This window comes from Eptesicus fuscus, chromosome 2, assembly GCF_027574615.1.
Source record: "Eptesicus fuscus isolate TK198812 chromosome 2, DD_ASM_mEF_20220401, whole genome shotgun sequence".
In the NCBI taxonomy this organism is placed as follows: Eukaryota; Metazoa; Chordata; class Mammalia; order Chiroptera; family Vespertilionidae; genus Eptesicus; species Eptesicus fuscus.
Genome location: NC_072474.1, coordinates 110,474,754 through 110,492,013, shown reverse-complemented (window position 1 = coordinate 110,492,013; position 17,260 = coordinate 110,474,754). Strand labels below are relative to the sequence as shown.

Below are 17,260 nucleotides of genomic sequence, written 5' to 3'. Positions count from 1 at the left end.
AGCTTTGCTATTTTATTTTAAAACTGGAGAACTAAGCTCAAAAATACAGTTTTAAAAGCTGATTTTTCTACTTGTGCGGAAGAACACATGCTCAAGCATCTGGTATATCTTTAAAAATGAGGATATAGGGTTTTTCTATAACTCATCCTCTCTTTTTTTGGGAGAATACTTCATTGTCAAGAGGGAAAGGTTCTACTTCACCACTCCCTTCACTTGAAATAGCACAGGGTTTTGAATATGTCAAAGCAAAAATATGACATGCCATAAAAGTTCCCTTTCAGTTGGAATTCCTCTTGTACTAATTGTAATATCATTGACTTTCTTAGTTATTTTTCAGTGTTTATAATCTTTTCTCAGGCCATCCTTTTAAGATTGGGGTTATGTTGTGTTTTTCAGTTTTATTGGATTTTATTGTCACTTCTCTAAGTCTTTGTGACAAATGTGTCTGGGTTCACAAAAAACAATAAAATATTAGAATATAAAATATTACTGGTTTTTCCCACCAATGCATTCTAAGTTTTGCCTGTTTGTTGTTGTGGGATTCTGTAATCTCAGTTTCTGAAAGCCCAGTTAGTTGATTCTTGACCAGATAGTTTTCATATTTAAAATAGATTGGAGTAAACTTTCCTCATAGAGATTCCTACTTATGTGAAATATCTTGGCCATTTTCAATCAGTCATATAGTAATAAACATTAGTTACATTGTTAGGATTTTCCCATTATGCTAGTCAGCATTGGCATGTTCATGGTTACTTTAAGATGGTTTCAGGATTGCAATTTAGTTTTTAAACCAATGGCAGTTTGTGTGATCACAAATTTTTCTTATATTTGTAGTTTAGAAGGATGCATGAGTGTTTGTTTTATAATCAGACTTGTTTCTGCCGTTTTTTTTTTTTTTTCCAGAAGTCATATTTTGATCCCCAAATTCTATTTAATGAAATTATCTGTACTTTTGAACATGTAAATCTAAATAGCATGGGATGTCATGAGCTCTTCCTGCTCAAGGCTATTTTGTGTTTGGTGCTTTAAAAATCATGTGAGAAACAGCTGATGAGTAACAAAGTAAACTAAGCTAATTTAAGCTAAGCCTTTTTAAATAGTTTTGCCAGTTTTTTGTTTTTGTTTTTGCTAAAGTAGGACTTTGTTTCATGATGAAAGACTTGTCTGGGAAGGAAAATAAGGGACCTTATAAGTGAGCATCTCACTATTTCAGTTGGATATATAGGCATTAAAGCTAAAGCTATTAATAATACATATCACACTTTTGTATAACACTTGTCAGAGTTGATTGTGGGCACTGATACGTATGAATAGCTTGCCTATATCTTTCCCCTTCAGACCCTAAATATTGCACATGCCATTGACAATGTATATAGAATTATTTCGCACTAGCCAGTTTGGCTCAGTGGATAGAGCGTTGGCCTGCAGAATGAAGGATCCCGAGTTCAATTCCGGTCAAGGGCACATGCCTGGGTTGCGGGCTTGATCCCCCAGTAGTGGGGTGTGCAGGAGGCAGCCAATCAATGATTCCCTCTCATCATTGAAGTTTTTTTCTCTCCCTCTACCTTCCTCTCTGAAATTAATAAAAAAATATATATTAAAAAATATTTAGAATCATCTCATAAATTTTACTGTGCTCCAAAGCAAGGGAGGATCACATTCCTTGAAATGGAGTTAGAAGGTGGCCACAAAAACAGGTTGTGTGGGAAATACCATTTAGGTAGTGGTAATAGTCACCATTAAGTTCATAGGTTGACTGAAGATGAGAGATAGTCTGATTCTGTTAAAAAAAAATCACCCTGAGAAGATAGCCCTGAACTATAACATTTTATTTGTGAGAATTTAAGGTAAAAAGAATATAAAGAATTTATAATGTGCTGTATCTTAGAACAGTGGAACAGAAGCTGAAGAGATTTATTTAGTAACTTAAGATCAAGAAGCTCAATGCTTTTTAAAGTATGGTTACTAGGCCTACAGCCTCAGTATCACCAGGGGCCACTCCCAACCTATTGAATCACACTGTAGATGGGTCCCAGGAGTCAATCCAGATGATTCAGAAGCATGCTCAAGTTTGAGAACTGCTGTTACAGTTCAGTAATTCTCTGTGCCTCTCTCTCGCCAATCAAGGTCACTGTTTAGTGAACCCCTGTTACTGATGGGTGTGTTCTACCTGAGGAATCCAACTAAAAATAAGGGGTTAAACTATAGCTCATCACTGATAAATTTGCAACAAGAGCCTCTGTTTTAGTAATCTTTTCATCATTAGTGTTACTTTTAAGTTTCTTGACAGCAATTTGTTTAATCTGCACTACTGATTCCCAGTCCTCTACCTTTATAAAGCTCACAACCATAATTTAAATGTTAAGGTAGAGTAAGTAAATCAATATATTCTCAGGAAAGCTTCTTATGTTTTTCTTCAGCTTTCTAAAAGACTGGTTCTGAATCTTCTGGATTGTAGACCCCTTTGGAAAACCAATGAAACACATAAACCTTTCTTCAGAAAAAAGAGTGTGTACATGCACATGCAGAATGTTATATATAATCTCAAATATGCCATGATCCTTCTTGAAGCTCATGGACCCAGGTTTAAGATTTAAAAATTGCCTGCCCTGCCTCTCCCACATATTCATATGCTTGCACAAGCGCATGTACACACACATACATACATACAAATGGGTGGAAGTTAGAGATGACATATTTTGGTAAAAATCTCCTGGGTGATTTGGGGGGCATGGGCAGAGCCTGCTGTGGTAGTTCCCTATATATGTTTGTTCAAGTACATTGATTTTATAGTGAGCAAAATACTGTATACATTAATGAACATTAAAGAATCTACTAGGCAAGTTGAGGGGATTTAAAACATTCAGCAAACAAGACTTCTAATGACACAAAAGACTTTGTTCTGAGACTTGATGAGGTGGGAAATGTGTTAGTTTTTGTTTTGATACTGGTATTTCATGCTTTAAATTTTTAGTGTATAATATGTTTATGCATTCATTACTGTGAAATTCTGACTAAGTCAAATAATGTACAATGTTTGATAGATGTTTAAAGTATGGTGCAATTGAATTAAATCCTTTCCCCCAACATTTTTTTTCCAAGTGCCAGTCTTCCTAGATATATGAGAAAAGTGTAGAAGTTAAATAACAGCTAAAAATGCTCTGTGTGTATCACATTTCAGAAATCTTTATAAGCTGAGAATGATAGCAATAGAAATAATTTTACTGTACTGCATTAATATTGCCAATGAAATAAGATTGCTTTTGATATATGATTTTGCAGATTAATGTATTAAATATATTCTTTGATACAAGAAATATTGTAGTTTATAAGATCCTTAGTTATTGATATTATCTTGGGATGCAGACTCATTAGTAATAGTATATCAATCAGATGTCCTATTTTATGTAAGAAGATTAAGATAGTATAGTTATCATTACTTTGTGAAAAAAAATTGCATAGATTATATTGAGTCTTTTTTTCTTCTCTTCTAGGATCGAAGTAGAATGTATGACAGTTTGAATATGCACTCTTTGGAAAATTCACTTATTGATATTATGAGAGCAGAGCATGATCCTCTTAAGGGTAGGTGACTTTTTAAAAAATGTTATACATCTACCAATTTGTCTGATTATCTTACCATTTTTATATGAAAGAAGTTTAGAGCTTGAGCAGCACTAAGTAGCACCTGTGCCACCTATAACATTCTGTGATAACTATTAATAAGAACCTTGTCTTGGTGAAATGTTACACTTTTTTCTTTGAAGCTTATTTCATTTTATGCTGGCTTTTTTTTTTTTTAAGACAAAGCTACCATTTAGAGATACTCTGAAGTCCACCAGAAGGTAAAGAATGGATCTAAAAGTGTATAGTATAGCCTTGGCCAGTGTGGCTCAGTTCGTTGACTGTTGTCCCATATACCTAAAGGTCACAGTGGGTTCAGTTCCTGCTTAGGGCACATGCTCAGGCTGTAGGTTCAGCAGCCAATTGATTTTCTCTCACATTGATGTTTCTTTCTCTCTCCCTCTCTCTCTCTCTCCCTCCCTCCCCCCCTCCCTCCCTCCCTCCCTCTCCACTCCCTCCCTCTTCCTCTAAAATCAATAAAAACATATTTAAATAAAATAAACAAAAGTGTATAGTATAGTCACTTTTCTAGAATTCTATAAAATACAGAAATTTTTTTTTTTTAATTTCTTAAGAGTACTTTCATTCACAGTTTGCAGTGATTCCAACCTAGAATTTTCCTAGGTTTACTTCCTTGTTTTTCTTCTACTTCATATCATAGGGTTTTGAAAGGGGATATTTATAGTAGCTTCTCTGAGGTATAGAATAGATTTTCAAAAAGTTGGTGCAAATGAGGGAAAATAATCAGCCTTCTTGTTAACTAACTATATCTGAAGAATTTTATTAACACTCTTGTTTTCATTTGTCTTTAGTAAATTAATTCAGATTTCTTTATAAATATATCTAATTGGTTTTATATTATTGGTGAAAACTAGCAAACTGTGAGATTGAGTGATGAGAAATATTAGTTATCTATTGCTGTGCAATAAAGTATCTATCCCAAAACTTAGCAGCTAAAAATAATAATAAGCATTTATTACTTCATGCAGTTTCTGTGATTCAAGAATTCAGGAGCAGCTTAACTGGTTGTGGTTTGCCTCAGGATCTCTCATTGAATCAAAACCATGAGTTACTTTGCAAGCTTTTCATGTTTTTAATTCTGTAAAGCCAAGTAAGAATTCCCTTACAAATTTTAACCTTAAAACTCTAGACTTCAGTGTTGGCAGCAAGGGGGGCAGGTGGGGGTGGGGCGGGGGAGAGCGCTCAGGGCTGACTTGGCAATACTAGATATATAAACATTTTTGTTATGTTTCTGGATTTTGCTTGTAAAGGGGTTTCTGGTTTTTCTACTTTCTATATTAGTAAGGAGCTTGAGAAGCTCAAGGAATCATTAGTGATTGTTGACAACATGTGGCAATGGTAATTCTCCTCTTAAATGAATAGAGACAATTGTACTTTGTTCTGAGTGGGTGTTTTCTTTGCTTTAACCAAAATTTAGCATAGTTTTTTAAATCTTTGTACAGTATTGGGGGTCTTATTTTTCACTGTTATGTTGACAGTTCCAGTAGCAATTTGTCTTGGATCCACTGTTTAATAATAGAATCCAGTGGCTTCTGACTATGAAGAATTTCAATTCCCTTGCCTATCTAGAAAGAAAACTCTTGGAAATTAATACAATATAAATCCAACATTAATTATTACCAAAGGATAATGAAAAGTTTTTTGTTGTTGTTTCCCTGTCTTATTTAAAAAGGCCTTTTGAAGATGTTCGGAGAAAACATTCTCTGCTGCACTATTAATTATCTCAGCCTTTCTTGTTCTCTAGCCTGTGTTATGATAAAAGTGGAGGAGAACCTAGAAAGACTGAAAAAGGAACTGGAAGCAGTGCAAGGCTAAGTTGAATTTAATAAATAAAAAATCTCAAATAAGTTCAAAATTCTTTTGTTAGAAAAATTATCTCTGACCACGTGAATGGGCAAAACATGCTCACCACTACCTTTTACAATCAAATCTGTTTCTAATTGGAAAATTTTATGTTCCACATTTATTATGAAAGGGAATAAAAAGACAAAAATATTTGAGAAACCTTCTGTACATAGAATAGAGAAGTAAGTCTAGCACTTCTGTAAAATGGCATCATATATCTATTCAAACAATTTTGATACCCAAGTGCTGACACTTGAAATTTTTTCTTGCTTTTCTCACCAGCATAGGTAGACTCTACTAGCTTCTGGTATCATATTATACTTGAGGCCCAGCGCACGAAGTTCATGCCCGGGTAGGGTCCATAGGCCTGGCATGCAATCAGGGCCGATCTTTCCTGGTTGCCGGCAGCCAGCCCCATACCCCCGCTGCCTCTGCTGCCAGTTGCCCTCTGTGTGTGGGGCAACTGGCAGGGCAATTGGGGCCCTGGTGCCACCCGTGTCTGCTGCCACCCACCCCCGGTTCCCTGTTCCCCATTGGGCTATTGGAGCCTGCCAACGGCGGGGAGGGACATAGAGGTTGGCCACCAGGCTGGGGGAAGCTCCTGCATTGGGTGTCTGCCCCCTGGTGGTCAGTGCATGTCATAGCCGACAGGTCATTCTGCTGTCTGGTTGATTTGCATATTATGCTTTTATATGTGTACTAAAGGCCCAGTGCATGAAATTCGAGCACGGAGGGAGGGTCCCTCAGCCCGGCCTGCACCCTCTCCAATCCGGGACCCCTCGGGTGATGTCCGACTGCCTCTCGCAATCCAGGACCACTGGCTCCTAACTGCTAAACCTGCCTGCCTGCCTGATCTCCCCTAACCCCTCTGCCTGCCTGCCTGATTGCCCCTAACTACTCCCCTGCTGGCCTGATCACCCCCTAACTGCCTCTGCTTCGCCCCGCACCTGGGACCCAGGATTCCCTCCTCCAGCCGGTCACAGGCACCCTGGACCCAGGCTTCCCTCCCTCTGGCTGGCCGCAGGCACCTAGGACCCAGGTCAGCTTCTCCCAGGCCGGCCACAGCCGCATGGGACCGTGGGCAGGTGGCTTTGCCTGGGCTGCAGCCGCAGGCGCCCCAGACCGTGGGGCAGGCGGCTTGTCCCTCTCAGGGGCTGCAGCTGCAGGCGCTGGCGCCTGGGACCTGGGGGGTGGGGGCAGCTTTCCCTCTCCAGGGCCACAGGCACAGGCACAGCTGCTGACGCCCGGGACCATGGGGTGGGCGGCTTGTGCCTCTCCTGGGCCGCAGCCTGGCTGGTGCCCATTCCTCTCTCACGAGCTCATTTGTACTACCTGGCTGGTCCCCATTCCTCTTTTGTAAGCTCATTTGTGCCTGACTGGTTCCCATTTCTCTCTCCCCAGTGTTGAGTGTCTGAGCCTTATGGCATGACGGTAGGAGGGCGTGTTGACCATTTGCATATTAGCTCTTTATTATATAGGATAGATATCTTCCTCCCCACACTCTGATAGTTTCATGGGTGTTGTTTTATTTGTGGGGTGGGGAAGAGGCTTGACTTCAATAAAAGCTGCTTAGGCAAGGTTTTGGATTTGATTTCTTTTCCCTTTTTCCCCACCCCTGATCTTTAGGGCAGCACTTCACCTCTGCCCCATTTCTTATATCTCATCTGCTCCTTCCTTTTAGAAATTTCTATCTTCTGTTTGACACAGGCAATTCTTATTTCCAAAAAATAGAATGAATCTTATTTTATCCTTTAAAAGGGTTTTCAAATAATCAGACAGTTACTTTGTCTTCCTTATGGGATCTAATAAAAAAAGGAGAAGGGAGTTGCAGGTTAAAAAATTTCAATGAATTTCTTGTTTCCCTTTATATTAATGGTGAAAGTTTCTTAAAAAATGCCTTTGTGCTTGAGTGATGAGAGATTATATTAGTTATCTACTGCTACATAACAAATTATCCCTAAATTTAGCAGCTTAAAACAAGAATAAGCATTTATCTCACAATTTTTTGGGTTAGAATTCAGGAGCAGTTTAGCTGGTTGGTTGTGGCTGAGGATCTCATGCGGTAGCAGTCAAGATGCTGGCTGAGGCTGCAGTCATCTGAAGGGTTGACTGGGGCTGGAGGATCCTTTTCCAGGATTACTCACTCATGGCTGTTGGCAAGAGAGCTCAGTTCATCACCACGTGGACCTCCGACTGGACGCTGAGTGTTCTCACAGTGTAGTTACTTGATTCCCCCAGAGAGAATGGTAAAGCTCAAAGGGAATGCCCCAGTGTCTTCCATGACCTAGTTTTAGAAGTCTCACACCATCACCCATGATATCCTACTAGCCCTGCTCAACTGGGGAAGGGTCTGCTGCTCAGAAGAGGTGAAGACCAGGAGGTAGGGGCCACTGGAGGCCATCATGGATGCTGGCTTCCACAGAGGTGGAGGCAGAAACTGGAACGTTGTATTTAGTTCTTTTCTAAAGGAAAAGGCATAAACTACTCAAGGTAAGAGTTAGTGTCGGTAGAAAGAATAGCAACCAAGCAGATCTCTGGAATCCAAAGAACTTTAGTGGCAGATTACTGGCCTGTCTAAAAACTGACTTACTGTACTGACAGAAGGGCCCTCCCATCCCTACTCAAGCCCAAAATGCTTTACTACAGCTTATTTCTATTTTCCCCCTTCCCAGTGTTTATCACTAGTCAGTAGGGAACTTCCATTGTTTAATGTTAATATTTTTATGGTTTAGCCTATCAGGTGGGTAAGGTCATATCTTGTAGGGGCTCTATAGATGTGAAGTGATGGCAACCAAGTGTGCCTGCTTTTGTGCCAGGCAGTGTCCAACTCTGGCTTGGACACATGTTATGTGAAATAGACATGAACTTCGTTCTTGTGGAATGTATAGCCTATTGGGGAAATAGAAAGCTTATAGTTATATGTGTAATATGCATATATATATATATATATAATATGCTAATCCTACATAATAAAAAGGTAATATGCAAATTGCATCACTCCACTACGCCCACAATTGGGCCAGCTGGAGGCGCAGGGGGCGGGACTCAGGGTGGCCGATTGGCTGGCAGTAGGAGCTGGGGGCGGGGACTCGTGAGTCCCCCCCCCCCCCCCCCCGACTCCTCCTGCTGGAGGACCCATGGAGCCGGCGGAAGAAGCCGGTGGTGGAATTCCGGTGGCCGATTGCGTGGCTGCTGGCACCAGTTTTCCTCTGGCCACCCCCCAGATCAGAGCGCTTCCCGAGTCCCGCCCTCAGCCTTCGGGAGGCGCTCCGATCGATGGGTGGCCAGAGGAAAACTGTTGCTGGTGGGAGGCTCTCTGATCGGCGGGTGGCCAGACGAAAACTGGTGCTGGCAGAAAACTGGTGCTGGCAGCCAGGTGAAGGAAAGTCTATTGCACGAAACTTAGTGCAACGGGCTTCTAGTATAATATATAAACATAATATACTAACATAATATAACATATAGATGTAATATATAGTTATATACATACTAGGGGCCCGGTGCACGAAATTTGTGCACTGGGGGGGTTCCCCTCAGCCCAGCCTGTCCCCTCTCACAGACTGGGAGCCCTCAGGGGATGTCCTACTGATGGCTTAGGCCCGTTCCCCTGGGGAGCGGGCCTAAGCCGCAGTCTGGCCTCCCTCTGTGGGAGGCGACCGGGCTGATCAAGGGAATGCACCAGCCCCATCACCCTGCTGCTACAGCCACTGCCAGCCACTGCAGCTGCCAAGGTGTTTTCATCAACAGGGACTCCAGTTCCTTCACCATGAAAAAATGACAACTTTCTTTAGGCATTTTCAAGATGTGTCTTTCATAGGATATGACATCTCTTTCTTTCTTTTTTTTTTTTTTTATCCTCATCTAAGGATATGTTTCCATTGATTTTTAGAGAGTGTGGAAGAGAGCGGGAGAGACAGAGAGAAACATCAATGTGAGAGAGACACTTTGATTGGTTGCCTCCTGCATGTGCCCTGACCTGGGCCCCGGCCAGGGAGGAGCCTGTAACCTAGATACATGCCCTTGATCAGAATCAAACCCGGACCCTGTGGTCAGCAGGCCGAGGCTCTATCCACTGAGCCAAACCAGCTAGGGCAGGATATGACATTTCTTAGCCCCTCCAGCAACGGACCTTCATTTTTTCCTCCAGGAGTGTGGTGGAAAAACCCTAGATCACCTTCTTGGATTCTTATAACCCAAGTTACTAAGAACACTGCAAGTGGTGGCGTACAGGGAGCTTAGTCAATGAACAGTCAGAAAAGGTGTTTACGCTTGAACTGGTTTGGCTCAGTGGGATAGAGCGTCGGCCTGCAGACTAAAGGGTCCCAGGTTTGATTCCTGTTAAGGGCATGTACCTTGGGTTGGGGGCACATCCCCAGTGGGGAGTGTGCAGGAGGCAGCTGATCGAAGTTTCTCTCTCATCGATGTTTCCGACTGTCTATCCCTCTCCCCTCTTCTCTGTAAAATAATCAATAAAATGTATTTTTTTTAAAAAGAAAAGAAAAGGTGTTTCCTCTGCAGCTCATGTGCAGAGGACCCCCTGCGTTGTGTCCACTGGACTAGGGGCATGTCCCTGCCGCCTGGGGGGCACGCCCCCGAGGCCGGCAGCCAGCCCCGCATTGTAGGCGCCGGTCTGGGGGGCATGGGCCCGGGCTGCCGCTTGGTGCCAGTGCACATGCAAGCAGCCACAGGGTGGGAACATCCCCTTGGAGCCTGTGCCCGTAGGCCCAGAGTGGCTGGGGGCGTTCTGGGACCCCAGCCGCTCAGGGCCTATGTGTGGGCCTACAGGCTAGGAGCAGCCTGGGTCCTGAGGATGTTCCTGGGACCCAGGCCGCTCGGTGCCTCTATATGCAAATTAACCTGCCATCTTTGTCAGGTTAATTTGCATACTGACTCCTGATTGGCTGGTGGGCGTAGCGGAGGGACAGTCAATTTGCATGTTTCTCTTTTATTAGTGTAGATAGTTATACAGAGTGTCAGGGATACTATGAGTAAGATTATAAGGTGCTTAGGGAGGTAATAAGTGGAGAGACAAGGATACCTTATTTAGATGTGAAGTAAGAAAGCTGAGACCTGAAGCCCTAAGCAGTACAAAGGTGAAAAATATTGAGGGAAAGTGCCAACTAGATGAAGGGACCAGATGTATGGAAGAGCTTGTCACTTGAAGAACTGAAAGCGGACTAGTTCTGGCATAACGCCCTTAGGGGAGCCTGTGTGATGGGGTGTAACACTGCTCAGCCTGCCCTGCGGAGTGTGTGCTGTGTTGGGCTTCGGATTGTGAACACGAACACACTGCTGTGTGTTTTCTTTAGTATGAGTGGCACTAACCTGCCTGTTTTGTTTATTCTGCTGGGGTTTCTTACCTTTAACATCCCATTTTCTGATAACTGTATTCTTTGCATTTTCCTTTTCAAATAAATAAATATGGATTCTTTTAATGGTCAAAGTAAATCATGCTTTGCGAAGTTCAGTTTTGTGACGTTGCAGTTTTGTTTTGCATACCTATATTAAATAACCTGGCATCTTTTATGTGTATGTGTGGTGTCAATTCATTCTACTTCAAACAAAAGAACAAGACAGTGATTATTGTTAAACCCTCTTCTCTCCCTGCTCTCAGCAATTTGTAAAAGGGTCTTACTGTGTAAGCATTTTTACCAAAAATTGCTTATCCCTTGCTCAAAGTATAAGGGCAAACAAAAAATTTAATTTTAGCTCGTACGAGTTGACTGAACATTATAAAATGAAATGCATTTTATATAACAGTTCTTGGGAGGATCTGTCTCGGCGAGTCATAATGCCATTACCAGTGTTCCCTGAATAATTACAAGTAATTCAGGAAAAACCATTTAGAGCATGATTTTATGCCAACAAATGTTCAGAAGTGGATGCTTTTAAAACTTTTTATTGACCGTGTGTTTTTTTTATATCTAGCTTCATTTTTATTACTTCACTGCTCAACATCTATTTCCAAGGCTCCTGAAGTAAGAATTTCTGCATAATTTTGACAAAAATAATTCCTGAGAAAACAAGGAATACTTCTTTAAATTGCTAAATTGTTGTGGTAATACTACATAGTTTAACCTCTTTCTTTACACTTTTCTTTTTCCTCTGATTCTCTTCACCCGAACTTAACATTTTGAATCACAAAATAACTTGTATGAATTTATGAAAGTCTCTTTGTGAGAACTTACATTTTAGACTTAGGAACTTTTGAGCTGGACATAAGTTCTCAACTTTGAGAGCATGTTTATCAAAATGACAGTTATAGAGAGCTACAAAAAGAATGCCTTTGATGGCAGAAAAAAACTCCATCTAGATAATTATTTGATTTCTATGTATAGAGAGAAGTTTTAGAGATCTACTAAATTTTGGGACGAATTAGTGACAAGTACTTAACAAGAAACAATGATTAATTCCAGGAGAAACAGTTATATGAAAAAGAATATGTTATAGCAGCAATTTTCAACTTTTTCCTTTTCATGGCACACATAAACTAATTAATAAAATTATGCGCACACCAAGAAATATATTTTTTGCTGATCTGACATAATAGGTATAATTTTGATTCATTCACAGTAGACCGCTATTATTGTGTTGGCAGTTATTTATTTATTTATTTATTTATTTATTTATTTATTTATCTAAGGCAGTGGTCGGCAAACCACGGCTTGGGAGCCACATGCGGCTCTTTGGCCCCTTGAGTGTGGCTCGGCGTTAGAACCACTTCTTCAAAATAGACTCGTCCAGGCCGAAAACCGACTTCTGTGCATGGGCCATGAAGTTTCAATCGCCCTGTACGTGCATGCCCCGCATGTGGTATTTTGTGGAAGAGCCACCCTCAAGGGGCCGAAGAGCCACATGTGGCTCGTGAGCCGCAGTTTGCTGACCACTGATCTAAGGAAAAAGAGGCCAGTGCCCTTGACTAAATAGGTATTTCATGTTTTAAAAATTCTTGCAGCATATCAGTTGACAATTTCTGTGTTATAGTATAAATCACTAGGAGCCCAGTGCGCGAAATAGCGCAGCACTGCCCACCCACCTGCAGTCCTGCCTTGACACCTGAACCTGTCCACGCAGAGCTCTAGCGAGCCTGGCCCAGCCCCCAAACCCTCTGGCCTTCAAGCCTTGCCCTCAGTCCCTCGAGTCACCTCAGGCTGGGCGCCTCCCCGCTTCTGCCCCATCTCCAGAGCAACGTAGAGGCTCCGCCCCGTCATGGCACCGGAGGAGAGCGTGGATGCCTCCCACCCGCTGCGCTCCCCTGGCAGGGGCCGCGGGGCACTCAGAGTGCGAGCGGTGGGTGGTGAAGGACTGGTGAGGGGGGCGCTATGGGCTCTCACCCCTGCCCTCCCCGGTACGAGATGGTCCCGCCTCCTCCGGGCGCCTCCCTGGTTCTGCCCCGACTCCAGAGCAATGCCCCAGCTAATATGCTAATTACCTAGTCGTTACCCGTTAAGGCGTCCCGACCATTAGCATATTAGCTCTTTATTAATATAGATACATGGTTCATTTATGAATGTTATTTGCATTATCATAGTAGCATGCCTCCTAATTTATTTTTTAAATATATTTTATTGATTTTTTTATAAAGAGGAAGGGAGAGGGATAGAGAGTTAGAAACATTGATGGGAGAGAAACATCGATCAGCTGCCTCCTGCACACTCCCCACTGGGTATGTGCCTGCAGCCAACATACATGCCCTTGACCGGAAACAAACCTAGGATCCTTGAGTCCACAGGCCAACGCTCTATCCACTGAGCAAACTGGTTAGGGCATGCCTCCTAATTTAAAGAAAAATGGTTCTATAATCATTTTGAGAGGACAAAGTAGAGAAAATGTTAGGGGATGAGTAAGTGAAATTAGACAGTTAACAGATAATACCTAAAATGTAGGAAACAGAAAGCATAAGCATATTACTTACAGATAATGACATGAAGAACCAGTTAAAAAACATTGCAGGTGGCTACCTCTAATGAATGGTAATCAGAAGTACAGAATGAGGGAGAAGATTTCTATTTCTTGTTATATAAGCCATATGGCACTATATAAGTTCTTAGCATATATATATATATTTTTTTTAACTCATTTTTTAAGTTAAGTAGGTTGGAGGGAAATCAAATTTGGGATATTGAGAACATCTTAATCATAAAAATAGAAAAAGAAAAGATTAGAAAAGTATATACCAAAAATATCAAACATGGTTATTTTACTTAGTGGAACTGTAGAATTATAATTTAAAAATTTTTTTTCTATCCTTTTTTAGATTTCCTTTAATGAATAAATACCATTTTTTGTAGTAAGAAAAGAAATTAAAAAAAAAAAGTCCTATATATTCTGGAGGAACAAATCTTCATTATATTCAGTTACTAAAATACCATCTGAAACCTGTCCACTTGTATGGTGGTTGTTTGTTTTGTGTTTTTGAATATTTTCTTTTCATTCTGGAAACTATTTCAGGATATTTTCATGCCTGTGGCTCTGAAATTTTATATAAATGAACTATATGGGTCTTTCAGTGTGTGTTTGGAGGGGGGTGGGAGTAGAAGGCTCTGCCTGCCTGCCTTCCTTTCTTTTATTTCTTTGTTTTATTTCCTCTGCTGCATGTTGTGGTCAACTTTTAATTCTGACATTAATTTTCTTCTCAAAAATTTTGGTATTTCTGTGATAATTTATTTCCTTCTATTTTTTTATATTACCAATTTATGTAATTCCTATTCAACTCTAAACTGCCTGTTCTCATTGTCAGATTTCTGTTTTCTGTTGCTTTACCTTTTGTTGTTTTGCTTTTGGAGTGAATTCCTCATGTCTTATTTTTCAATCTTTCTATAAATTTTTTTTTTCAGTTAAAATTTTTCTCTGACCTTTTAAGATTCTCTTTAAAAATATTCTTAGGACTTTCTCATTATTCTTTTACCTTATTTCATTGTAGTGTCTATCTTTAAACACTATATTATAGTGTTGGAAGATTATTTTTCCAGATCTTTGTATTATTTTTCTTCTAAGTTCCTCTTTTCTATTTGTTTGTGGTTTTTTTTGTTTGTTTTTGGGGTTTTTTTTTTGCTCATGTTGGAGGCTTTCATCAAATATCTTATGATTCTTTGCTATTCACATTTAAAGAAAAGACAAAAATGATGATTGGAAGTTCGATGTACCTAGTTGGGGTTTAGTAGTGAACATTGCTTGTGAGCCAGTCAGATGGAACTCGCACAGTGTCTGTGTCTCAGTCTTTTCTATTGGTCTGAGAAATGGACCTGGATGTGTGATTTTCATTCCTTCTGTGAGCTGTAGGCCTGGTTGCTAGCATCCTTAGAATAGCCAAGAAGAGGCTATGTGTCTCTCATTCAGGTAAAAACTAACCAGCAGTCTTCAGCCTTCCCACATCTATTCTCAGCGATAACCAGAGCCTCATATTTCTGAGCCTTTTCCTAGGTATCTGCTACAGTAACTGGCTTATTTCTTGAAAGTCTCCCCTTGCACACACCAGTTTAGGTTTCAGTGTTTTCAGTGATTTCTGCTCTACAAAGTCAGTTACCACTCAACTGTACATGCTCACAGCTTCCAGATCTTCCACAGGATACTGTTCATGTAACCAATGGCAACCTCTGCTTTGGCTTTATCTTGATCAACATCTGTCAAAATGTCAGGCAGATACGAGGGACTTAATAGACTGTTGGCTGAATGATTACACATTTTCCAAAATTATTCATATTTTTCAATATTTATTTAGAATTTTTAAAAATTATTAACATGCATGTGAAATAGTTTGTATAACTATTCCCCTAGAGTTGGACATTTAGTTATTTCAAATTTTTAAATAAAATTTATTAAGCTTTTTTGTGTTTATTTTTATAAAATAGACTTAATACAATTGATTTTAAAGCTCTAGGCATATATTGCCAACTTATTTTTGTTTTATGCCAGTTTACACTTCCATTGGCAATTTTGATTGGCCATTGCATATTAATATGATTTTACCCTTCTACAATGTAAAGTTTTGCAACCATTATTTCAACTTGATTTCAGTATTAATTGCATATATCTTAATTAGTACCAGTTTTATCTTACTAGATGATTAATGGCTTGTTTATTTGTGATTATATTTTACAAGAAACAAATTTTTGATATTCTGTATTTCTTGATATACTTTTTAGTATAGATTACATAAAAACATTAAAAGTTATAAATAATTATTAGGTAAAAAAATTATGATGGGATCCTGATTTAAGAGTGAGTTAAACAGTAATTTTACTGGAAACTAAAGTAGATCGATGGTTTTATTAGGTACTAGGAGCCTAGTGCGCAATTCAAAATCGTGTGGCACCGCCCACCCTCAAGTGACCTGTCCGGCCCTGCCTCACTCCCCAGGTCTTGCAGCAGCTGTGTCCGCTGCCGGCTGGCCCTGTCTCACTGCCCAAGCCCTGCAGCAGCCATGGCCGCTGCCAGCTGGCCCTGCCTCTCTCCGCAGGCCCCAAAGCAGCTGTGTCCGCCACCTGTCTGGCCCTGCCTCCCTCTCCGGCCCTTGAAGCAGCCGCAGCCAGTGCTGATCAGGCCTTCCCCCAGCACAGACGCGCACAGGACCCTGCCGCCCTGCCCCTGACACTGTGCATGCAACCTCCTCCTGTCAGGTCGACCCATTACGGCGTCCTGGTTAATTAGCATATTGGTCTATTATATATATAGACTAGAGGCCCAATGCACGAAGATTTGTACAAGAATGGGCCTTCCTTCCCCTGGCTGCCGGCACCGCCTTCGCTCCGGCTGGAGCCGCCTTTCCACCTTTGCTCTGGCAGGGAGCCGCCTTTCTGCCTTCTCACACTGCCCAGAGGCCCAGAGCGGCTGGGGTGGTGTGGAATGCCTGCGTCCGGCCCCCAGCCGCTCAGTGCCTGTGTATGCAAATTAACCCACCATCTTTGTTGTGTTAATTTGCATACTCACTCCTGATTGGCTGGTGGGCATCACGAAGGTACGGTCAATTTGCATCTTTCTCTTTTATTAGTGTAGATTGCCCCAAGTTTCAGTGCCAGTAAGTGGTGAAACTTAATAGTTCTTGAGTTTGAGTTTTTAACCACTGCACCATACTATCTTATTAATTGGTCTAATGTTAATTCTAACCCAGGATCTTTATGATTCTAATGTGAATTAAATGGTGTTTTTGACACAGACTATGATGTGATGTGGTGGTTATCAGAGGGAAGGGAGAGGTGTTAGTAAAGGGTAAAGGTCACATATATGGTGACAGAGGAAGATTTATCTTTGGGTGATGGGTACACAATTCAGTATACAGATGATGGATTATAGAACTGCACACTTAAAGTCTGTATAATCTTATTAACCAATGTAACCCTAATACATTTAATTACGAAAAGGAATTGGCAGAATGGAATGCAGTGTTCTCTAGCACTTTTTCATCACTAACGAGGAATAGGTTGGCATCATTAACTATGAATTTAGAGATCATTTTTTGTCTGTATTTGTTAAAATAGTTATAGAAAAGGGGAAAATTTATCTTGACAAAGAATGAAGAACAGGACTTGTCCTCCCTCTTCTCCCCATACTTATGAGATTTGTAATGAACTGATCTTGTTCTGTAATATTTCCATTTCCTTAGAGAACATACTTTCTGTCCCCCACATAAACACATATTTCGGTACTGTGCTTTTGATTGATAGAGATGTAGTAGAGGAAAGCAAAAATACATAATCCTGCCCTTATGGATCTTCTGTTTTAATGAAGGCTAGAGACAAAAAGAACCAGTGGTGTGAAGAAAAGTCATAGT

At 40.8% G+C, this 17,260-nt stretch overlaps 1 protein-coding gene across 7 annotated transcripts in view; it reads left to right on the top strand.

Moving 5' to 3' along the window:
• CPEB2 (cytoplasmic polyadenylation element binding protein 2) overlaps positions 1-17,260 on the top strand; it is a 62,229-nt gene that overhangs the window by 10,407 nt on the left and 34,562 nt on the right. For all 7 annotated transcript variants that reach the window (XM_054708118.1, XM_054708099.1, XM_054708109.1 and 4 more), the window contains one exon: positions 3,495-3,585. In XM_054708118.1, coding sequence (XP_054564093.1) covers positions 3,495-3,585 — 91 coding nt within the window. The remainder of the gene's footprint in view (positions 1-3,494; positions 3,586-17,260) is intronic.